We start from the raw sequence: 23,394 nt of genomic DNA on the forward strand, positions 1-23,394 counted from the left end.
ACTGCTAATAAATTTAGTGGTAAGGTTTGGGTTTTAGCTGTGCTGAAGCTCTTCCTGACAGGGCTGAACTTTACAGGAATAAAACATGGAAAAGCACCTGACCCCGCAGCATCACCACTGATTGTGGGATGTTGGCAGTGTCACAACTTCCAGGGCCTAAAGGGGCTCCAGGAGAGCTGGAGAGGGATTTTGGACAAGGGATGGAGGGACAGGACACAGGGAATGGCTTCCCAGTGCCAGAGGGCAGGGATGGATGGGATATTGGGAAGGAATTCCTGGCTGTGAGGGTGAGGAGGCCCTGGCACAGGGTGCCCAGAGAAGCTGTGGCTGCCCCTGGATCCCTGGAAGTGTCCAAGTCCAGGCTGGACAGGGTTTGGATTGACCTGGGATAGTGGAAGGTGTCCCTGCCCATGGCAGGGGGTGGCACTGGGTGATCCTTAGGGTCCCTTCCAGCCCAAAGCACTCAATAATTCCATGATGGAAACACAAACCCAGTGTAGGAGGGGCTCTGCTGCCACAGCTGCCTGGCTTTGGGGAAGAACCTGAGGGGGATTTCAGAAAACACCACAGTGGTGTGGCCAGGCTGCATTTTTGGCCTTTTTCCCAGTTTTTGCAGGAGCGGGATACCGCTGGGATGGGGTCAGCAGGGACCTGGCCGTGTTTGTGCTCAATTCCTGCGGGTTTGTACCCAAACTGTGGCTGTCCATGGCCCCGGCTCCGGCATCCTGCCCACGCCTGCTCCATTCCCGAACCTTGCCTGTTCCTGCTCCATTCCCAATGCCTGCCTGCTCCTGCTCCATTCCCAATCCCTGCCCGTTCCTGCTCCATTCCCAATCCCAGCCCGTTCCTGCTCCATTCCCAACCCCTGCCTGTTCCTGCTCCATTCCCAATCCCTGTCTGTTCCTGCTCCATTCCCAATCCCTGCCCGATCCTGCTCCATTCCCAATTCCTGCCTGCTCCTCCTCCGGCATCCTGCCCGCTCCTGCTCCATTCCTGAACCCTGCCCGTTCCTGCTCCATTCCCAATCCCTGCCCTTTCCTGCTCCATTCCCAATGCCTGTCTGTTCCTGCTCCATTCCCAATCCCTGTCTGTTCCTGCTCCATTCCCAATCTCTTCCCATTCCCGCTCCATTCCTAATCCCTGCCCCGTTCCCATTCCCGCCCCATTCCCAATCCCTGCATGCTCCCGTTCCCTTTCCCATTCCTTCTCCATTCCCAATCCCTGCCCCGTTCCCATTCCAGCTCCATTCCCAATCCCACCCGATCCATTCCCTCTGTGTTCCCATTCCCAGTCCCTTCCCATTTCTGCTCCATTCCCAATCCCTGCCCGCTCCTGCTCCCCTTCCCATTCCCGCTCCATTCCCAATCCCTGCCTGCTCCCGTTCCTGATCCCATTCCCGCTCCATTCCCAATCCCTGCCCCATGCCCATTCCCGCTCCATTCCCAATCCCTGCCCGCTCCTGCTCCCCTTCCCATTCCCTCTCCATTCCCAATCCCTGCCCCGTTCCCATTCCCTCTCATTCCCATTCCCACTCCCGTTCCCGTTCCCATTCCCGTTCCCGCTCCCATTCTTGCTCCCGTTCCCATTCCCATTCCCATTCCCGTTCCCATTCCCGTTCCCGTTCCCATTCCCGCTCCATTCCCATTCCCACTCCCATTCCCTCTCCCATTCTCACTCCCGCTCCCGTTCCCATTCCCGCTCCCGCTCCTGTTCCCATTCCCGTTCCCATTCCCGTTCTCGCTCCCGTTCCCGTTCCCATTCCCGTTCTCGCTCCCGTTCCCGTTCCCATTCCCACTCCCATTCCCGTTCCCGCTCCCGTTCCCGTTCCCGTTCCCGCTCCATTCCCGCCGCTTCCCCAAGCCCCGCCCCCTCAGGCCACGCCCCCTCTTTCGCCCCGCCCATCACCCTTAATTCCCGCGGAACGCTTTTGGCGGGGCCGTGCGGCGCGCCGGACCCTTTACGCGCCTCGCCGCCGCCGTGCGGATTCCGCGCGCGGATTGGCCGAGGCGCGCGTCACGTGACCCGCGCGGCTCCCGGGCGGTGCTCCCGGCCCGTCCCGCTCCGCTCCGCCGCCGCTCCCGGGAATCCCGGAATCGCGGGAATCCCGGGAATCGCGGGAATCCCGCGGCTCCCCCCGCGCCCCGACCCTCCCCGAGTCAGTCCGAGGGTCTGCCCGCGCCGCCCCGCGCTGCCCCGCGCTCCCCCCGCCCGGCCCGGCCCGGCCCTGAGGGAGCGGGGCCGGCCCTGCTCGTCCCGCAGCGCTCCCGGTGCCCCGGAGCCGCCGCCGCGGGTGATGCCCCTGCCCGCCCGGCCGGCAGCGCACACACCCTGCCCGGCCCGGCCCTGCCGCTGCTCCCGAGCCTCCCCCCCGTTTTCCCGGTGAATTTTCCCGGTGAGTTTCCCCCCGCGCCTTCCCCTCCAGCATGGAGTTCGCCGAGCTGATCAAGACGCCCCGAGCGGATAACGTGGTGCTGCACCGCCCCTTCCACCTGGCCGTGGAGGGGACGCTGTGCCTGACCGGCCACCACCTGATCTTCTCGTCGCGGCGGAAGGACAACACCGAGGAGCTGTGGCTGCTGCACTCCAACATCGACTCCATCGAGAAAAGGTGCTGCTTCCCTTCTCCCTGCCTGCCCTCCCCGAAGGGGGAGCGCTTGGAAAGGCCGGCTGGCACCTCAGCTGCCCCAAATCCAGTGGGAAGGATGCTCTGGGCACAGACACTGCCTTAAGCTGTGCCGGGAGAGGTTCAGGTTGGGCATCAGGAGGAATTTCTACACGAAAAAGGGAGATGAAACCCTTGTAATACCCGGGGAGGCTTGGAGTCCCCATCCCTGGAGGTGTCTGAGGAATGTCTGGGGGTGGCACTCGGTGCCCTGGGCTGGTGACAAGGTGGGGTCAGTCACAGCTTGGTCCTTTCCCAGCCTCAGTGATTCCCTCAGGTCTGTTTGGACATTCATGTTTGATGTTGCATCTCAAAGGATGTTTTTTTTTGGTCCTGTAGAGAGCCAGAATGTTTGTGTTTAATCCTTTTTGCTCAGAGGATTCACCCACCCTTGAAGCACTTTATAAACTTTATAAGCAACTTCCCCTGTGCCCAGAGAGGGACACCAGAGCTCTGCTGAAGGGGTTTGCCTTGTGTCACCCTCCAAAACTGGTGGCAGAACTGGGCTCTGGACTTGCCCAGCCCCAGATCTTCTCCTGCTGCTCCACAGCATCATCCCTCCGTTTTCCAGGTGCTCATGGGAATCAATAACCCTTTGGCAGTGTGCTTTTTGTGCTACAGCTGAGCTGCAGCTGCAGAGCTCCTTATGTTTTCTTGCCCATCCCCTTTTAGTTACAGAAAATTCAGAGATTTCTCTTTTCCCCCTCATTTCTGCTTCACCTGCACCATTGCCCCTCATGGTGTGTCTGCCCCATCTCACTTGGTCATTGTCTTCTGCTCCCTCACCTCGGCCCTTTTTCCAGCTTGATGGTAATGCTTCATTTTTATATTAATTACAAAATCCTTCCCCTGTTTGTAAAGGCTTTTAGGGAAGTCTGGCAGAACAGGACTGGAGAAATCAGGCAGCAGTGATTAAAAACAGCACAGAGCCTGGGATGGGGGAGTTGCTGGGTGCTGGTGAAGTTGGTTGCTGATTAAATTTGTTGCTGATTAAATTTGTTGCTGATTTCCCTGTGTGTTTCTGAGGGAGGGAAGGAGCAGAGGAGTGGAAACCTCAGGGAATTTCAGTCTTCAGCCTGGCCTTGGGCACTTCCAGGGATCCAAGGGCAGCCACAGCTTCTCTGGGCACCCTGTGCCAGGGCCTCCCCACCCTCCCAGCAGTGTGATATTTGCCATGTAATACCTCCACTCCCTGCCACAGCAAAAGGATGGAATAAATGAAAATAAAACCAGACTTGCAAATAGCAATTATCGAGCTGTGTTTGTTTCTTTATTTTCTTGGAAGGTGCCCCTGCAGACAAATTCCCACTCGTGGAGATTTGCCTTGTGGGAAGAGCTGTGCCACTTCTCCTGCCTTTGAGGATTCTGTTTTTATGGGACTCTTATTTCCTGTCTTGCTGTAGGTTCGTGGGCTCCTTGGGCACCATTGTCATAAGATGCAAAGACCTGAGGATTATCCAGCTGGACATCCCAGGGATGGAGGAGTGTCTGAACATTGCCAGCTCCATCGAGGTGAGCAGCTGCCATCAGCCAGACAACCTGCAGGTCTTGAGCTCTAAGAGCTTTTTTGGGTTTTTTTCCAGTTAGGTTTCGTGTTTTGAAAGGCAAAGTAGAATCTGGAATATTTCACATGGGTTGTGGGGTATTTCCCAGAGGTTTTGTACTCCCCATCATTGGAATTGTTCAAAGCCAGGCTGGATGGGGCTTGGAGCAGCCTGGGATAGTGGAAGGTGGTGGAATGGGATGAGCTTTCAGGCTCCTTCCAGCCTCCACCTCTGATTCCATGATTTCTTTTGTCCACACAGGCACTTTCCACCCTGGATTCAGTCACCCTCATGTATCCCTTCTTCTACCGGCCCATGTTCGAGGTGCTGGAGGATGGATGGTCCTCCTTTCTGCTGGAACAGGAGTTTGAGCTCCTCAGCTCAGTGGTGAGTGGGATTTGAGGGATGTCCCAGGAACTTGTGTGTTCTGTGAACTGTTTCACCCAGCAGTGGCTGGACTGGAAATCCCTGATGGTTCAAAATCCATTTGGTGCCTGGGTGAGAAGTGAGTGTTGTTGAAATATTCCCTCTGTGACATCAGACATTTGATTGCTCCTTCACCTTGAGGCCGTTTTCAGGAAATCACAAAGGTAGGAAATGTTTTTGGCCTTTGGGGATGGTTCTCTAATTAGAAGAACAAATTGAAATCCTTTGTCCTGGCTTTGTTGTTCTGAGTTTTGATCTGGAGTAGAATGAGATGAATCTTTGTCAAACCCTTCATTGAAATTACACTGGTTTAAAAATGTTCTTCAGGAGGATGACAATGAAGATGCTCAGTTTGAAACACTTTTCCTTTAATTGATGCTGGGGAAACATTCAGAAGGTTCAAAAAGCAGGAAACTTCCAGTTCTCTTTTTCCAGGTGCTGCTGAGCACATTGATTTTGTTTTGGGTAGGAATTGTTCTTGTGGCATTGCCTGTTGTTTCTCTTACTCAAATTTCCTTTTAGGATGCTGAGTTTGGTAGAGTGGGAACTATCTTGGGTGCAGGAACCTGTTTTAATAATTCCTTGGATTTGCATCTCTGTGTTCCAGGCCTTTGTTTCACATCCAGTCTGTGCTCTTGCTCCAGCAGCTCAGGTTTCTGAGCCCATATCCATTAGTGCAGCATCCAAGAACATTGATTTTCTTTTTTAATTTTTTTTTTCTCTCTGCAGCCCAGCTTGTCTGCAGCCTGTATCACTTCCTGTATATGAGTAACAACTGAATAATGTGATCAGCTTGAGCAAATTCAGTTGATGAAATCACCAGAAAATTAAAGAACATTAAAGGGGTTCAGAAGCCTTGCTATTTTTGTCTCATAATTAAAGCACTCTCCTGTGTCTTATCTTCCTCTGCCATCCAAAGACAGACCAACTGTTATCATATCCAGCACATGGGTTCATTGATGTGCTTTTTTTCCTTATTTTTTCAAGGATTTAAATCCTCATTTTTCAATCTCTTGCCTTTCTGAACATATTCTCTGTGTAAGAATTACATTTAGAAACCTCATTACTTTTTGGCACCACGTTTCCAGGGCAATCATTCATTCCTTTTAAAATCTCCATGTTTGACAGCTGTTGATTAATTCTTGGCTTTTAACCTAAAACTTCACATTTTGAACAAAATGGTGTCAAAAGCCACCTTCCAATGATTTACATCTCCTGAACAACAGACAAATGTCTCTCTGACCAAATAATTCTTGTTCTGTAATGACACTGCTTTATGTGACAGGCTGGAGCAAGGAAGTGGCTGATTTAAATCTTTCTCCCAGAAGTCAAATGAGTAGAATTCTAGAGGTTCCTGCCTCTGCTAAATGCAATCTTCCCCAGCAGGATAACAAGTCAAAAACTATTTCACCCACCCTACAGCTCTAGTAATTTATTAATTCCACATTTTTCTGCTACAGGAGAGTTGTTTTCAACACTCTCTGATGGCAAAGCACAGTGTAAAAGTTAATACTTTGTTAAAAAGTTAGGTAATACATTAAATATTGAGATAATATAATATGTAATTTGTATTCTTCACTGCACAGTGAGGGGTGAATGGAATTCAGAGTATGTGCAGGGGTTCATATTTTCTCTGAGCAGTCAGAGGAGAGTGAAGAGGTTTCTCTTCTGCCAAATTCCAGAATTGCAGGATGCTGCAAACTAACTCTGGAAATTCAGTTTCCTAAAATGAAGTGAAGAGGCCTGAGAAGTTTGTACACTGCCAGTATAATTAACATAAAGTTATTTTATTGCCAGAAAATTGCTTGCTTCATTCTCCTTTTCTTTCCCCCTTTTCTTACTTTTTCTTTCCTCTTTTCTTTCCCTCCTTTGTTCTTTTTCAGTACCCCTTCCCTCTTTTTTCTTCCCTCCCTTTTCTCTATTTTTCCTTTCCCCAATTTTTCTCTTTCCCTGTCTTTTTCTCTCTTTCCTTTCCTTTTCACTTCCCTTTTTTTCTCTAATTTCTTTCCTCTTCTAGCAGGAACAATCTCAGGGTTCTGACCAACTCAGTTGTGCTTCATCTTCAGCTCAGAGCTCCTTTTAGAAATCAGAATTTTTTGGGTTTGGGCTCAGGTTTAATGGTAATTGTGAATCATATTTTACTCTTTTCAGACAAGCATCAATCTTTACATCTGTTCTGCTCCATGTCCATGCACAATCTGATCCCAGCAGGGTTTGTTCCTTGGGAATGGCCTCTGGCTTTGTTGCTTTGCAGGATCTCCCAAGATCCATGGTGGGTTCTGGACTTTTTCTTAAGGCCTTTTGGTAGAGCTTGACTTGTTTCCCAATGTTTTGTGGAAAACGACCTCTCCTGGCAATTTTAAGTTTTAAGAGGAATGGTAGCTTGGACATTTGGAAATAAATGTCTCTATAAACAAGTATTAGGACAAGAAAAATAGAAATCCAAGAGTTGGGTTTAAAAATCCCTGCTTTCTTTTTTTCTCTGGAATTCTATCTCCTTTCTGCTCAGCCCTCATCCCTTTGCTGCTTTTATCCTTAACTTTTCTTGATGCCTAAAAGCTCTGATGTCTTGGTGGGAGAATTAAGGGTTCTCTTTGCACTCTCTGAGTTTCACACAGCACAGTTATCTGCTTGAAAGTGAGGTTTTCCTTCATCCCTTTCCCCACAGTCCTTCTGCTTCCTCTGCTGCTGCCTCGTTCTTCCAGTTACTGATGGCCCTTTTTGCTTCTAAATTCCAGCCAGGCCAAAGCTAAAGGAGCTGATTTGGTCAGTCTGGAGCTGGCAGTGGAGAGTTAATAGGATCTCTGCTTCAGGAGCTGTTGGAGGGAAGACAAATGTGCCAAGTGCTGCCAGGCTCCTCCTCCTTGTTGTGGAAATTACACCGGGATGACATAACAGGATCTCTGTCTCTGCTGGAAATGGGAGGAGAGCAGGTTAAATTACCAGAGGGGGGATAAATCAGGTGCTGCTCCTCCATTCCTTTCCATACTGGTGGTGCCAGGGACAGCCGGTCTCCCACACGTTCCCCAGGGTTCTGTTTTTGCCTTCACCACATCCCGTGTCATGGCGAGGTTTTTATCAGTTTGGTATTCCAGATCCATGCATATTTTTTCATGGTAATCAAACTGCATACCCAATAGACACCCCAAAAACCCAGTTAAAAATCCCATTGCTGGTGCATTAAAAGCTGGAGCTGTGGCCACCTACATCCTTTTGTGTCCCAGAAGTTTTCATCTCTGCTCATAACATGATGGCCAGAGGCAATTTGACTTTGCATCTGGGAGAAGTTCTGCTTTTTACAAATTGGAGCTGTTCAGAGGAGCTGTTTTGAGGCTAATGAATAACGAAATAAGGTTATAGCAGGGATAGTGCAAAACTGTCCAGCTGGGCTGCTGCAAACAGGCAGCAATTACTGCTCTAATGCTGATATTTATTTTTTCTCAGCATCTTTTTTAGGGTGCCACCAAAAAGGACAATTTTCCTGTCTCCTAAGCCACACATCCCATGCCTTGGAGGTGCTTCTGCTGAAATAGTGTTGTGAGTCAGATCAGCTTGTTTGGCTGATGGAAAGGCTTCATTGCCAGAAGACATTCCTGAGTTAATCCCAATTTTCCACTGGACCAGTGAGCCAGTCAGGTGGATTCTTATAAGCAGGTAGCAATCAGGAGGTGTGTGACAAGGGGTAGTAAGGATCTGGAAGAAAGGAATTCTGATTAGAGATATCCAATTAATTCATGTTAAGTCAGCAGACCTGAATTGATGTGGATTTTGTGTGTTTTGTCACAGCTTAATTTAGCTGTTGTGCTTTTCTCTCACTTTGTCCTGCCGCCTTATCCTTCTGCCTTTTTCTCGGCCTCAAACATTCCTTGAACTCAGATGAGCAGAGGTTTGATGGACCTCTGAGGTCTCTCCCTGGTGCAGAAGCTCCTCATTGACCTTTTTCCCTGGAGCAGAGACCTGTGGGTGACCCTGGGTGACCCTGGGTATCAGGTACTGGAATTCTCATGCCAAGTGCCTGCGAGGTGCCACATTCAGAGCTGCTGGGCCCCTTCCAGAAGGTGCTTTAGGAGGAAAAACTGTAGCTGAACCCATGGGGAAAGAACCAAGCTGGAGATATTTAAATGGAAGTATTAACTTCAAAGCAACTTCAACATCTGGAGTGGGTGGAAATTCTTGGCTACCTTTGTCTTGTGAGCTCTTCTTTCAGCACAGATGGAGGGTTGGGCCCATATTCCCTGTTCTAAATGAACTTTTTTCCCCTCTGGTGGGAATACATTTCTCTGTGGGATCTCCCCTTACTGTCTGCTGTGCCTGTGGAACAATTTAAAGCCACAATCACCCATTTCTGCACACGTGGGCTTATTTTATGCTGTTTGAGGATGTGGATAAACCAAAGGGGGAACTGTTGGTCGAGACCCAGAGACATCTGCTCATTCTTCCATTGCTTCTGAGCTTTATCTGCACTCTGGGGAATGAGCTTCTGGGATCTGCTGCAACAAGGTGATTGCAGGGAGCACCAAGGGATGTGCTGGAAAAATTAATGGGTCAACAGCCCTGTAAATGCTTACTGAAAGGACATTTTGTGGTGCAAATGGAACAGATCACAAATATGATTCTGTGTGCGTGTGGAAGTCTTCCCTGTTACCTCTCCCATATAGTGTCTTTTCTGACCAGCTGTGTTCTGGTGTTTTCCAGACCAATGAATGGCGTCTGAGCTGTGTGAACAAGGAATTCTCTGTGTGTCCCTCCTACCCTCCACTTGTCATCGTCCCCAAATCCGTCGATGACGAAGCGCTCCGCAAAGTCGCCCTGTTCCGCCAAGGCAGCCGCTTCCCGGTGCTGAGCTACTACCACAAGAAAAATGGGATGGTGAGCTGGGTTTGAGGGGTGCTTGTGCCTGAAGGAAGTATGGGAATCTGTTGGTTTAATACTCTGGAATTAACTGAGCTCCTGGTTTATTTTCTGGCTTCCTCATAGAAGATGGTTCTGGGTGATGGAATGAGTGATCTCCATCCTGGAAATAGCCATTAATCTGCTTGGCTGGGAATGTGCAGGGCAGGAGCTCACTTGCAGCAGTAAGAACAAGATGAGCCTTGTAAAAACACTGCTGGCACCCTGGCTGGCTGTGTCTGCCAAGAGTTTTCATGGAAAGGATGGCAGGAGCCACATTGTCCTGTCTGTGAGCAATGGGCTCTCGTCACAGCTGCGGTGACAGCAGAGCCAACGCTGCTTCTGCTGTGTGACTGTGCAAGGAGGATCAGAACAATCTGTTCTCCGATCCTGGCAGGGTAACTCGTTCAGGAGTAGCAAAGTCTTGGTCTTGCGCAGGCTTTAACAAGCCAGAATCCAGTGGAGTGACTGATACGTTGTAATTAAGAAATGCACTGTATAAAAATGTTGGGTAATTGTGTTTCTTGCTGATGTAACCAGTTCTGAGGGTGCTGGGATGTTCTAAACTTGATACAGTCTCCTCAAATGCTATAGTGCCTTCTCGCCTCCTGTGGCCAGAATTTGTAAGCCTTCAATTTGAAGCTGTCAGGTCAGACTCAGAAGTACCTTGGGATTTTCTTTGCTTTGAAAGCAGCCAGCCACCTACTCCACATCAGTTGTGCTTTTTGCTTTTTCTCAGCTCAACCGAAAACCATTGAAGGAACATTTTTGCTCAAGTTATCTCTCCAAATTGTGCATGTTGAGAAATACAACAGTATTTGGCTCAGAGTGTTGCAGTTGTGACAGTAATGCTGCCACTCTCATTGCACTCCTGGTTCTGAGTTCTCAGCTGTACCTGGGGTTGCTGACTGGCTGCCCTCACATTTTCTTTATGATTTGAGCTGCTGGGGTGCTTCTGAATTGAAAGGCATTTGCTAAAGAGAAATCTCAGCTCAGCCCAAGTCTGTGGATTTGAGATTTATCATCCATGGGGTAAAAATGTCACCTTTAACACATGAGCAATTTGAGTATTTTAAGAACAGAGTTGGAATTAGACCTTGAAAATGACAATCCTGAAAAAGTTGCTTTCATAGAATCATAGGATGGTTTTGGTTGGAAGGATCCTTAAGGGCCATCTAGTTCCACCCCCCTGCCATGGGCAGGGATACTTCTCACCAGTTCAAGGGCCCCATCCAGCCCTTGAACACTTCCAGGGATTTATAACACTGCCAGGGTTTGTAAAGGAGCCATCAGCAGGAAGGCAGCTCAGTAGTTCACAAAGATGATACTTGAGGCATAACTGAAGGGATACAGCCTCTGAGATGATGCCTGGCATTTAACACTTGCCCAGCCAAATGAGTGCTGGATTCAAGGATTTCTAGTTCCGTTTTAAATACATTCAATCCTTGAGAGGGACCGAACTTGAAACAACAGAAGGATTCAGAGCAAGGCTTGGAGCTCGAGTGCTTGGTGCCTTTCGGTCAGAATTCTCCCCACTTCCACTGCCTCATGCGTGGTTTTGTGTCTCCCCAGGCGATGATGAGGAGCAGCCAGCCCCTGACAGGCACCAACGGGCGGCGCTGCAAGGAGGACGAGAAGCTGGTCAACGCCACGCTGCGCTCCGGCCGCCGCGGCTTCGTCATCGACACCCGGCCTCTGACTGTTGCCCAGCAGGCCAGGGCCAAGGGAGGGGGCTTTGAACAAGAAGTCCACTACCCCCAGTGGAGGAGGATTCACAAATACATCGAGAGGTGGGTGAAATCAGGCTCTCCCCTGAGCTTGGCTCCATGAGGTTGTCAGAGCAGTGATACCTCCACAAAGTATTTGCTGCTGTAGGAAGAGTTGTGGATCCTGGTTCCTGGCAAAAGGGTCATGTTCCTTCTGTGGCAAAACCAGGATTTGTGGATGATAAGGGGATTTTTGGTTTGGTTCGTTGTTCTGAGCAACCTGCTGCAGGTGTCAACCATCAGGCATTTCCCTGTGCAGTTTCTTTTCCTGACCGTCTTCAGCCGCACTCCAGCCTTCCTGTGTTCTCCTTTGCACAGGAAGGACCAAGTAACTTGCCAGAAAACTTCTGCAGGAAAGGGTTTGTTCTGTGGCTTCATACTCTTTTTATCCAGAGGATTTGTCCAGAAAAGCTGTGGCTGCCCCATCCCTGGAAGTGTCTAAGGCCAGGCTGGACAGGGATTGGAGCAACTTGGGGTAGTGGAAGGTGTCCCTGCCCATGGTGGGGGGTTGGAATGAGATGAGCTTTAAGTTTCCTTCCAACCCAAACCATTCCATGATTCTGTGATCCAGTGCTTTTCTCTGGACTAATGTTGTTCAGTCATTTGGAGACAAGTTGCTAAATAAACAGACTTTTAGTCTAGTATTCAACTTCTCTTAAAGCCTTAATTTGGGGAAATCCTTCTACACAGACATGCAGTAATGTTACTGGAGCTGTAGGTCAGCTCTTGAGCAGTTAAATAAGGAATTTCCTGGCAAACACTTGAAGTGTTTGGTTTTGCTTCTGAAGATTTTATGTGAACTTACATTTGTTGCTGATTATTTACAGCATCAGAGAGAGAGGAATGAATAAACACAATATACAAACATTAAATAATCCATGTCCTCATTCCTGTATTACTGCTTGTGCTTTCAACAATGTTTTCCTTTTCCCAAAGGTTTAATATCCTGCAGGAGAGCTTCATCAAGCTGGTGGAGGCTTGCAATGACCAGTCACACAACATGGACCGCTGGCTCAGTAAACTGGAAGCTTCCAACTGGCTCACTCACATCAAGGAGCTGCTGACTGCAGCTTGTCTGGCTGCTCAGTGCATTGACAGGTAAATCTCCTGTGGAAAGTCTTGGGCTGCTCATTCACTGGTTACAGATTGCTCATTAAATACCTCTGGCAGTATCAATAACTGCCCACCGTGGTCTGGCTCACTTTTACCCATGAAGGATTCTGTTTCCTCGTGGTGGAGGAATGTTCCTCCAATAAATCAGGAGGAGGGAGGAAATCTGGGCTAAGAAAAGGGTTTGGATCATGTGTTTAAGGTATATTCCTGTGCCTGTTGCAGCCAAGCTAATTTAGAGAGTTTTATTGAAGGGTTGGGTTAAAATAGAAAATGGAAAAATGGGTCCCCATGGAAAAGGGGACACAAATATGTCTTTTTCTTACTTTAGGAGATCTTATTTTCTTTTTAGCTGCAAATTTCCAATACCACACCTCATTTCCAGAGGTTAAAACAATGCCATCTCCTTGTTTTCCCTATGAATTGGTCCAGTGCTTTTCCCCTCTTATATTTTTATCCCCGCAGCCCTGTCCAGGCAATCCTGCTCATCCCTTCTAAGTGCTTGTGACCTCTTTTAACCTGACATTTCTTTCACAAATGCTGCTGACTCAGCTGACTGATGCTCACACCTCCAGCTGCAGAGCCAATGCTTGCTGTCAGCTGCCAGGGTTTGTAAAGCCAGATTCAGGAATCTAAAAAGGCTTTATCTATGGTTCTGGGTGGGAAAAGCCCATCCCAAAATTTAGTGAAAACCTGGCATTTCATAAGGGCTGGGGAATGTGTTCTGCAGGCACACAAGCAGCTGAAATGCAGGCTCAGTGGTGAAACAGCACTGCTGCATTAAAATGGGAGCTCTGTGCTTTTTAAAAGCTCTGACAGTGCTGGTTTCATTACTGGCTGTGCCAGGAAAGGATTGCTCTGGATCAATAGTTTTATCTGAAATTCTTTCCTGCAAGCATGTAATGGGAAAGATCAGTGATGAAACCCTTCTGGCTTATTGGGACAGTAGCTGATTTCATAATTTTTAACCTCAGCTTTGCTTTTTGTGTTTACCGTGTGGAGCCATGGCAGGTCAGTTCCAGGTGCCTGACCTGCCTCAGACAGAGCCTGGAGGTCAGAGCTGGGCTGACAAGGAGAGTTCTGTTGTATTTTCCATGCAGAGGGAATGGCTGGGACAGATCTTCCAACATCTTAAAGGCCTGAAAGATAAAAGGGGGAAATAGTGTTAGAAAATTAGTGTAGAGAAAGGTGAAGATTAGGTAGGGAAGGAAGGTTTAGATTAAATATTAGGGAGAAACTCTGTATTATAGCAGTGTGGAGGCCCTGGCACAGGCAGTCCAGAGCAGTTGTGGCTGCCCCCACATCCCTGGAAGTGTCCAAGGCCAGGCTGGATGGGGCTTGGAGGAACCTGGGATAGTGGAAGGTGTCACTGCCCATGGCAGAGGTGGAATGGGATGAGTTGCACCTCCAAGCTGTAACTCAAAGGGAAACTAATCCCAAAGAGTGAGAAGCACAAGGGAGATCTCACTGTGCACCTTCTGTCTGTGTGGGAAAGGATCTGGAGTTCCAGACTGCTCAGCAAGACACGGAACCTTAAGTGATGCAGAGCTCAGGTCACTGTGGATGAGTATCCAGGTGAGATCCATGTGGGATCCATGTGGGATGGGACTGCAGTGGTGGTGAAGAGCCAGCAAAACCTCAGCACTGGTGTCCGTGGGATGTCATGGCATCCACTGGGATGAGTTCTGCTCATTCATACTCTTATCCCTTCCCACCTTTTCCTTTCCCAGGGAAGGTGCTTCAGTGTTAGTGCATGGCAGTGAAGGAACTGATTCCACACTCCAGGTCACTTCCCTGGCACAGATCATCCTGGATCCAAGGTGCAGGACTATTCGTGGCTTCGAGGCTCTTGTAGTGAGGGAGTGGCTGCAGGTAAGAAATACCCCTGGACAGAACAACAAACAGTTCAGAGACACTGGGGTTGGGAAATAGCCTGGGAGGCAGCCAGCAGGCTGGGCCTGGTTGCAGCCCTGCTGAGTGTGAGTGTCCTTTGTCCTAAAGAGCAGTATCATTACCTGAGTCATTTGTCCCTCTGGCACTCCTGGGGTCTCTGCCTTCATGGCAGGTTTTTGATTTTGGAGAACTGCCTGTTCTTTGTGCTCAGGGTGAACATCTCATGTCAAGAATGGTTTGGGTTGGAAGGGACCTTAAACTCATTCCAACCTTCTGCCATGGGCAGAGACACCTTCCACTGGACCAGGCTGCACCTCTTCCATCTCATTAGAGAAAACTGTTCAGACCAAGCCACAAAACCTGAGTTGTGCTCTTTGTACCTTGGCAGTCTGGTCCTCCATTGCACCCACCCCTGCTTGTTCCTGCTCACATTCTCTGATCAAACACAGCCTAAGAAAAGCAGGGAAATCTGTCATAGAATCACAGAACCATTTAGGTTGTAAAATACCTTTAAGATTGTCAAGTCCAAACATGCCCCAGCACTGCCAAGGCCACCAGTCATCCATGTCCCCAAGTGCCACATCCACATGGCTTTTTAATCCCTCCTGGGATGGAGACTCCAGGATTGCCCTGGGCAGCTGTGCCAGGGCTGAACAACCCTTTCCATTAAGAAATTGTCCCTAATATCCAATGTAAATCTCCCCTGGTACAGCCTGAGCCATTTCCTCTCATCCCTGTTCCCTGGGAGCAGACCCTGATCCCCCCCTGGCTGTCCCCTCCTGTCAGGAGTTGTGCAGAGCCAGAAGGTCCCCCCTGAGCCTCCTTTTCTCCAGGCTGAGCCCCTTTCCAGCTCCCTCAGCCCCTCCTGGTGCTCCAGCCCCTTCCCCAGCTCCATTCTCTTCCCTGGACACACTTTAGCCCCTCAGTGTCCTTTTTTGTCAGGAGGAGCCCAAAACTGAATCCCAGATTTGAGGTGCCCCAGCATCAGGGGGATGATAATTTCTAACAGCTTGGTCCTGGCTGCCTGAGCAATTACATGGACAGAACTCACTCTGAAGTGTTTTTTCCACATGTCCTCACATCCCATTCCTTGGTGTGTGATGCTGTCCCTGATGCCCTCCAGGCTGGCCACCCTTTCCAGCAGCGCTGTGCCCAGTCAGCTTATTCCAACAGCAAACAGAAGTGGGAGGCCCCGGTGTTCCTGCTGTTTCTGGAATGTGTGTGGCAAATCCATCGGCAGTTCCCCTGCTCCTTCGAGTTCAACGAGCACTTCCTCATCCTGCTCTTCGAACACGCCTACGCTTCCCAGTTCGGGACTTTCCTGGGAAACAACGAAAGCGAAAGGTTGGTAAGGATGCTTGTCTTGACTCCTTTAACTGTCAGGCTGAATTTGACTTAAAGAAGGTCCCAGAATCATGGAATGGTTTGGGTTGGAAGAAGCATTAAAGAAGATCTCGTTCCATCTCCCTGCTGTGGGCAGGGACAGCTGCCACTATCCCAGGTTGTTCCAAACACCAGCCAACCTGGCCAAAAATCTCCACCCATCACCACTTTAGTTTCTCACACAGAAGCTCTTCCATGAAAGAATAACCAGCTGGAGTTCAGTGTGAGTCACAGCTGTGGGAAGCAGACTTGTCCATGCAGGCCTGGAGAAGGAGGCTGAGGCAGGCAAAGGGCACAGCTGACAATTGTGTCCCTCACCTGTGAGGGAGGAATGTGATTCTGGAGCCTGGTGGTCCTGAGACACCCCTGGGAATAGAAACAGGGTGAAGGACTGGAGCTGCCCACAGCTGCCAGGGAGGTTTGGATTCCTGTTTGGAGCTTGGCAGTTCTGCCCTCATACTCCAGGCTCCATCAAGGCCATGGCTGAGGGTCTTTGCTGCACTGAAGGCCACTGGACAGGAAGGGAAAAACAGAAGTGATTCTCCAGAGAAGGAAGGCAATTTAAACCTTCCTGTAAACCTCTCTGTCCTTAAAGTAATCTGGGCTTAGAAGAGACTCTGCTGCCTTCTGCCGGGCTGCTGAACCAGTCATCTGCAAAACCAAGTTAGACTTGAAACCAATGAACTGAGATTTGGAGGAGTATTGAATGTTATGTGTAATAACCTGCCTGTCACATCTGAGCATGTCAGGGGAGCACAGGCAGGGGTTGATGTCTGATGTTAAGCTTGTGCTGTCTGAAGCATCCACAGGAGTGGTGAACCTCCTGCCTGGCTGGCAGTCCAATTTGCCAGTGCAGGCAGAATGAGATTTGCTGGAAGCTGAGGCATAGGGATCCCTGTAACTGCTGGAGGTGGGATTGCCCAGGAGAACAGCACTGCTTGCTCTGTGTTCCTTCCTGCCACCAGAGGGACCTGTCAGACATGCCCGTTCCAGCAGTGAAACTGCTTTTATGTGCTCAGGAATTCCATTTCCATCCTTCCCTGATGCAGCCCTGCCCCACCTTAACACAGGAGCCTGATCCCTTTCCAAACGTGGCACCCAAACTACAGTGGGGAGGTGACTGATTCTTCACCTGGACAACACACAGCCGTCTTACAAGTGTTATTTCCCCATCTTTTATTCAAAACTATTTGTAATCAGCCATGCTGAGTAAGTTGCATTAGGTTTACACCCTGTGCCATGATGGTGAAAGGATTAACTGGAATTATCTGGGGGAGTAGCACATGGAAAAACATGTGGCCTTGTCTGTGTGGTGCTAACAAGAGCCTTGCAGATCCAGGTGTATAAAACTGATTTGTTCCTGTGGGTTTCTTAGGGCTAAACTGAAGCTGCCTCAGAAGACCATGTCCCTCTGGTCCTGGGTGAACAGGCCTGAAGAGCTGAGCAGGTTCCAGAACCCTCTTTATGAGGCCAACAGCCTTGTCATCTGGCCCTCTGTGGCCCCACAGAGCCTGCAGCTCTGGGAAGGTGAGCCAGGTTTGCTTTCCCTGTTACAGGCAATATTTCTTTTGTGATTTTTTTTGTCAGACTTCATTATTGATCATTCTGGAGAATCCGTGTGCAGTGGGTTTTCTGCTGCAGAAACTTTCCCCATCCCATGGATGCTGAAGAGTTCATGACAGTGACACAAGCAGGCTGTCATGGCAGGGTGGAGACTGAAAATGGAGTGGTCTGATGAGTGTAGGAGGAAAAAAAAGGAATGAACCCCCTTCATTTTTCTTTTATTAACCTTTTTTTAATAGGATGGTCAGCTTGGAGAGGAGGGGGGAAGCCATTAAGGGGGGGAGGGAAAGGAAAGAAAATGTGAACTGTGTGCACCTTACCTGAGAGCTGCTGGAATGTGAGCAACCTTCATGAATTCCCCCTTGTTTCAAGAACCCCTTGTGATCTGGGTGTCTCTGGGCTTCCAGGTGTCTTCCTGCGGTGGAACAGGACTTCCAGATTCCTGGAGGAAGCCGAAGAAGAAAGGATCAACATTATCAAGTACAACAAGGAGCTGCAGGCCAAGGTGAACGCGCTGAGGCGGCAGCTGGCGGAGCTGGAGACGGATGGGCAGGTGCAGGAGGATGGGCCCTGAGCTGGGTTTGCCTCAGGCCTTTGCTTTCCCCTTTTCATCGAGGAAGAAACATGGAAAGTGCATGTTCTGCTGAGCCCTTGGGTACAGCTGACCCTCCCACTGCTGAACCCCTCACTCCATGAACCTCCCTGCTCTTTGGGGAGGGGTTTTTGTTTTGTTTACAGAAGACACAGCTGGGCACAATGTCCCCTCTTGGCAGCTGTTCTCTCTCAGAATTGGGTACAGTGTCAGCAGAAGCTGGAACTCTTTACCTCCAATTGTGTGGATGACCAGGATGGGCCAAGAGACAGGATGTCTCCAATTTATTTTGGACTTTTACTGGATTTGTTGAACGCTCACAGGATTGAAATACAGAGTTCTATATAGATAGGTAAAGGCATTTTTTTCTGGAAGCACTTTTCTCTCCAAGAATGAGTAAGGCAGCTTAGTTCTTTAATTTCCTAGGAAATCTAGAAATTGTTAAAATCAAGTTACAGTTTCTGCCAGTCTACACAATACTCTCAGTAGCCTTCACATCTCACACTTGGGTTTTTGTCTTCATCATTGGCTCAGGAGCAGGAAGTTAAATACCAAACCAGAGCAAGACATTTCAGTGCAATACAGAATTGAAGGAGGGATTCTGCTGCTAATGTTTAAGCCATGACCTTCAGGTGGAATTGTCCCTCGTGGACAATGATCTCCTAAGGAAGAACAAACTTTTTTTTATATTCTACTCGGAAAACAAAAAAGTTTAGTAGTTGGTGGGGGTCTCCACTTGCAGAACAGGGCTCAGAGCTGTCCTTTAAACCAGAGCCAAGCTGCCTTCTTGGAAATTCCAACCTGCCTGGCTGGGTTTGGACACCTGGCCAGGTTCACAGCATTCATTTACAACTCAACACAACACTTCTCTTGCACCTGATGTGCTTTTCCTTCTTGTGCTCTTATGCCCATCTTGTGAAACCTCAAAAGCAGAAGCTGGAAGTTCAGGTGACCTCACAGATCTGCTGCAGATGAAGGGGCCATCACACTACAAAAAAATACTAAGAGTTTAGATGATTTGTAGCTGCTAAAACTGCTTAAAGACTTTAGGGATAAGCTCTTTCCCGTTTAATTTGTAATTTGTAGCTGCTCTTTCCATTTCTGTGGCTTCAATCTGCTTTTTATAAAATCAGAGTTCTCACTTGTGATTTTTTTCCTCCATTAAAAAGACAGGTAGGGATAGGTCTGAAATACTCCCTGAGGCATTTTTTCAGCTGGATTTCATGGATAGCTCCACAGGACTGGGAAAAGTTGAATTAACAGCAGCACGTGTGGCTGGGATTATCCAGAAAGGAACTTCCTGTTAGCCTGGTTCTGCTGGAATGAACAGAGCTGCAGTAGGTCAGTGGTGGGATGCCTCTGGAAACTGCTGAGCTTCCAAGTTTATGGAATGAAGCTGCCTTTATTTAAAAGCCACTTCACATAGATATGAAAATGTAGGATCTGTAGTTGTAGATGTAGCTGGGCAGGGACCTGCAGAAATCATGTAGCCACTAAATACAGTCTAAGAAAATTCTATAACCAAGGAAACTATATAAAATTATGTGATAATGGTCAAGTGCTACCTTAATGCCTTTTGTTCAGTCCTTATTTCCTTAATTAGTTCCTTCTTGCCTAAGCTAAAATTAGCCCTGAAGTCCTCTGGCTTAAAAAATAACACGATCCCTTTTAAAACATTGCTTACTTAAGGCAGAAAAGTGATTCCCCCTGCTTGCAATGCCAATTTCTTTTTAGGTGTGGAGCTTTGTTCCCTAGATCCAGTCTGAGACAGGATGCTGCTCAGGGTGGCTGGGGATTTGTTCTGCATGACAGGGGAGGCAGAATTGGGCTGTTCCCTCCTCCAAACCTGGAGATTCCTCTGTGTATGTTGCTCATATAAGCCCTTAAAATGATTGTACACCCGTTGAAATTATGTCTTTGGGATCTGCACCTGCCTGGGTGCTGTTTCCCCACCCCATTCAGAATTTCTCCATCTGAAATCCATTATCCCCAGCCAGATGGGAAGGATTCAGAAGGCACTATTTTCCCTGTAATAGACTATACATAAAACACTCCTAAAGGTTATGCAATTCCCTAACACAGTAATTATAGATTGAGCTAAATAATAGAGAAGCAGAGAGAGTTTTTTGGATCTAATTGCCTGGCTGCTCCAGCCTCTCCTGCAAACTGCAGGCTTGTGAGGAAATTGGGAAACCAGCTGTGACAGCCAACAAAAAGCAGCACATTCCCTCTGAGCTGGCATCAATTTCAGCTTCCACTTGAGTTGAATGCACACCCAAGCACCGTGTGTGCCTTGGGAACGTGGATCCTGGGAATGAATCCTTGTGGCAGTGCTGGTGTCCTCCTCAGCAGCCCCTGCAGGTTTCTCCACAGTTTCTGGGCTCTGCAGCACCTTGTCCCTTCACAGGCTCTGTGGCACAGGCCTGGGAGGGCCAGCAGGAGATGGAGTTGGGGACAAGATGTGTGGTGGTGTAGGTTCTCCTGGGAGAGGACACTTCCCAGAGCTGTCCTGCCATGCTGCTGCCACATTCCCTTTGAACTTTTCCGTTCCAGTGCCTCCCAGGCTCCAGACTGACAGCAGATCACTCCCATTCTCTGCTTTGCTGCTTGCCTCCCCTATTGAATCACTTATTTGGTATGAGTGATGGGTTTGCTCCCTCAGAGGGGGATCCCTGCCCCATGACACCCAGTTTGCAGATTCCCTGTGTCTTCCTGAGCTGGGGCAGTGCCCAGCTCTGGCTCCTCCCTGTGCCACTGCCTTATGCCCTCGCTGCCACCGCGCTCCTGCTCTTTTGCACTCACTCTTTGTGTAACAAACTGGATGTGGAAAGCCCCAATCTCCAAATTTTGGGGGCAATCCATGAGAACACTCTGCCATTTACCAAAAAAAAAAAAAAAAGAAGGGAAAAGGAACTAACTTGCACAGTTTTCATAAGGGAAATATGAAATACGTACCTTCAATATTTTGATTGTATCGATTAAGTCTTGAATGTGGCGCTGGTTTTGATGTGCACTATTGTCCCTGTTGCATAGGATCTAATTTAAAATTGCACTGTACAGCATTTTTGGTGTCTCATGTATGCTTTGCTAAAGCCTTGGGCAGTGCTGTGGTTGTGTGAGGGGTGAGGTTTCTCCCAGCACTGCCTGTGTTTTGTCACAGCTGCACTGTGTGATGTGAGCTGTGTCTGTTCACTACTGCCTGTTCAAGTGATGAGTGCACTGCTGGCCCAGCATCTGGAACTGCTATTTGGACTTGGCTGCTGCATCAGTCTTGATTTTTTTCTTTTTTTTTTTTTTTTTTCCTGTACAATTTGAAATGCCAGGGCTGGGAGTTTGTGCTGGTGTTAGGTATTTGCTGTCTGTGTACAGAATCCCAGCTTCTGCAGCGTGGAATTTATTGCAACAACAACAAAGTAACAAATCTGAGGAAAAAGAAGATGATGGCTCAAGGTTCAGCCATTTGGGGGGAACAAAACAGATCAAAGTGGCTGTAAACTTTGCTGTAGATATGTCGAGAGCATAGTAGATGTGTCTGTTTAAATTAAAACCCTGAAGACTAAAAAGTTCTTTAATTACACTGCTGAATCTTCTTTATTACTGTGTCCTTTGCTTCCCACCGGAGGGATGTGGGTGGGTGTGACTTGGATTAAGCTTTTGCTTGAAATTTTAGCTCATTTCAGCTAGATTATGTTTTATTTTACACCTGAACAGGCCTTGTGGTGGTAGAAGGGGGATGAAAGGAGAAGGGTGAGGCCCTGAGGCTGTGAGGGGCTTGCAGGACGCTGCTGCAGTGGCTTTGGGCCGAGAACAGCAGCTCTGTGTGTGATGCATAAACAGTTTGATTAGCAGTTTTATACTGCTCTTTTTATCCTGGTATTGATCTCTCCAAGGGAAGAAGGGCAGGAATGTTCACAGGGAGGGGGATTTGGAGTAAAGCAAAGCCTTGCAAGAAGGTGGATGTGAATGGACAAGGGAGAGTGGTTTTAAACAAAACCAGGACAGATTTAGATGAGCTATTAAGAATAAATTCTTTCCTGTTAAGATGGTGAGGCCCTGGCACAGGTCTCCCAGAGAAGCTGTGGCTGCTCCATCCTTGGAAGTGTCCAAGGCCAGGCTGGACAGGGCTTGGAGCAACCTGGAATAGTGGAAGGTGTCCCTGCCCATGGCAGGAAGGTGGAATGGGATGATCTTCAAGGTCCCTTCCCACCCAACCCATCGTGTGACTCTGAAGTCCATCAGGGACTGGGGTCACAGTTACCTGCTGGTTTTCAGGCAGGGGAACAAAAAGGACAAACAGCTCCTGGGAACTGGAGGCTGGGAACTGTGGGAACTCCTGGATCTCTCTTGGCTGATGAGTCAGGAGGCTGGGAACTATTGGGCTGTCTGTGGCATCACTCTGGTCTCTGCAGCTCCTCGAGAAGATGATGAGTTTCTCTGGGTTTTGGGGTTGGAGCAGATGGAGGCTGGGGGTCTTTGTGCAGCCCTGCAGCCTGTGCAGCCCATAAGATAACACAGGGATGGGTGCTGAATGTTTTGATGTGAAAAGATTGACATTCAGTCACAATTTTTGCAAAATGTCCAGCTGAAACAGAGTAGGTCTGTTTTAAAATATTTTCAGCAGTGATCAGGCAGTCTGATTTGGGTTAAACTTGATTTGGGGGTGAGGGGGGAGGGGGAAGAAGAAAATAACTAAAGAATCCTAGAATGGTTTGGGTTGGAAGGGAATTTAAGCTCATCCAGTTCCACCCCCTGCCAAGGGCAGGGACACCTTCCAATATCCCAGGCTGCTCCAGTCCTATCCAGCCTGACCTTAGACACTTCCAGTGATGGGCAATCCATCTGAACAAGTGTTGAAATTTTTCTTTAACCTTTTCTTGAGTCTGTTGGATTTTTCTCTCTGAAATCCCAAGTGGTTTTCCTCAGTGCCATTGTAGGAGTCTCTTCCATGCTGCTCATTTTCCCCCAAGCAGTGAGAGGGGAAACAATGAGGAGGAATTCCCGTTGCACTGGATGGAGTTTGGGATGCTGGACTGGGCTGGGCTGGTCACAGCTTCTCCTGCTGAGGAAATGTCACCACAAGCCCCTGGCATTTGTCCTTCAGAGCTGAGCTGATGATCCTCTGATGTTCTCTTGGGAGGGTGTTGCTGATGGCTTTGGCTGCTTTATCTGATGCTGCAGGTCAGCTCATGGAGGGTTTGCTCTTAAAGCTCCAAATCTGCTCCCTCAGGTTTTTAAAATATTGGCAGACAACCTGGGCACTGCACAGATGTAGTTACACCACTAAAAACCACAGTTTTTAGTAGTCACTAAAATAATGGTTTTTATAGCTCGGGCACTCAGTTGTAACCATTTACGTGACCAGTTTGCACATCCCAGTTAGTACTGGTTCTGTCTGGGGGATGGATTCAGGTTTGAAAGGTGGAGCCTTTCCCTGTGGTCACTGTGAAGGAAAAAGGCTCTTTTGGCAAGTGGCTCATTCAAAGGTACAAGTGATAAAGGAAATCTGCTTCCTGCTGTTCTTTCCTGACGTGAAAAACATTTGTTGGGGTGCCCCAGCAAGGTAAG

General features: G+C 48.6%; 1 protein-coding gene across 1 annotated transcript; it reads left to right on the forward strand.

Annotated features, from left to right (window-relative positions):
- Nucleotides 1-2,045: 2,045 nt before the first annotated feature.
- MTMR9 (myotubularin related protein 9) lies at nucleotides 2,046-21,406 on the forward strand. The gene is made up of 10 exons (XM_030269888.4): nucleotides 2,046-2,608; nucleotides 4,066-4,174; nucleotides 4,468-4,593; nucleotides 9,328-9,501; nucleotides 11,095-11,312; nucleotides 12,225-12,386; nucleotides 14,129-14,270; nucleotides 15,415-15,635; nucleotides 17,050-17,201; nucleotides 17,645-21,406. Exons 1-10 carry the CDS (start codon nucleotides 2,424-2,426, stop codon nucleotides 17,809-17,811), a joined length of 1,656 nt encoding a protein of 551 aa, XP_030125748.3. The 5' UTR covers nucleotides 2,046-2,423; the 3' UTR covers nucleotides 17,812-21,406.
- The last annotated feature ends 1,988 nt before the right edge of the window (nucleotides 21,407-23,394 follow it).

Source organism: Taeniopygia guttata, chromosome 3, assembly GCF_048771995.1.
Source record: "Taeniopygia guttata chromosome 3, bTaeGut7.mat, whole genome shotgun sequence".
NCBI classification, from domain to species: domain Eukaryota; kingdom Metazoa; phylum Chordata; class Aves; order Passeriformes; family Estrildidae; genus Taeniopygia; species Taeniopygia guttata.

What these genes read in the sequence shown, in the direction of transcription:
- MTMR9 (XM_030269888.4), top strand. Translation starts at nt 2,424, where the DNA reads ATGGAGTTCGCCGAGCTGATCAAGACGCCCCGAGCGGATAACGTGGTG. An exon ending in TTGAGCTCCTCAGCTCAGTG is followed by an intron (nt 4,594 to 9,327) that starts GTGAGTGGGATT and finishes GGTGTTTTCCAG; the next exon opens with ACCAATGAATGGCGTCTGAG. An exon ending in GCTGCTCAGTGCATTGACAG is followed by an intron (nt 12,387 to 14,128) that starts GTAAATCTCCTG and finishes TTCCTTTCCCAG; the next exon opens with GGAAGGTGCTTCAGTGTTAG.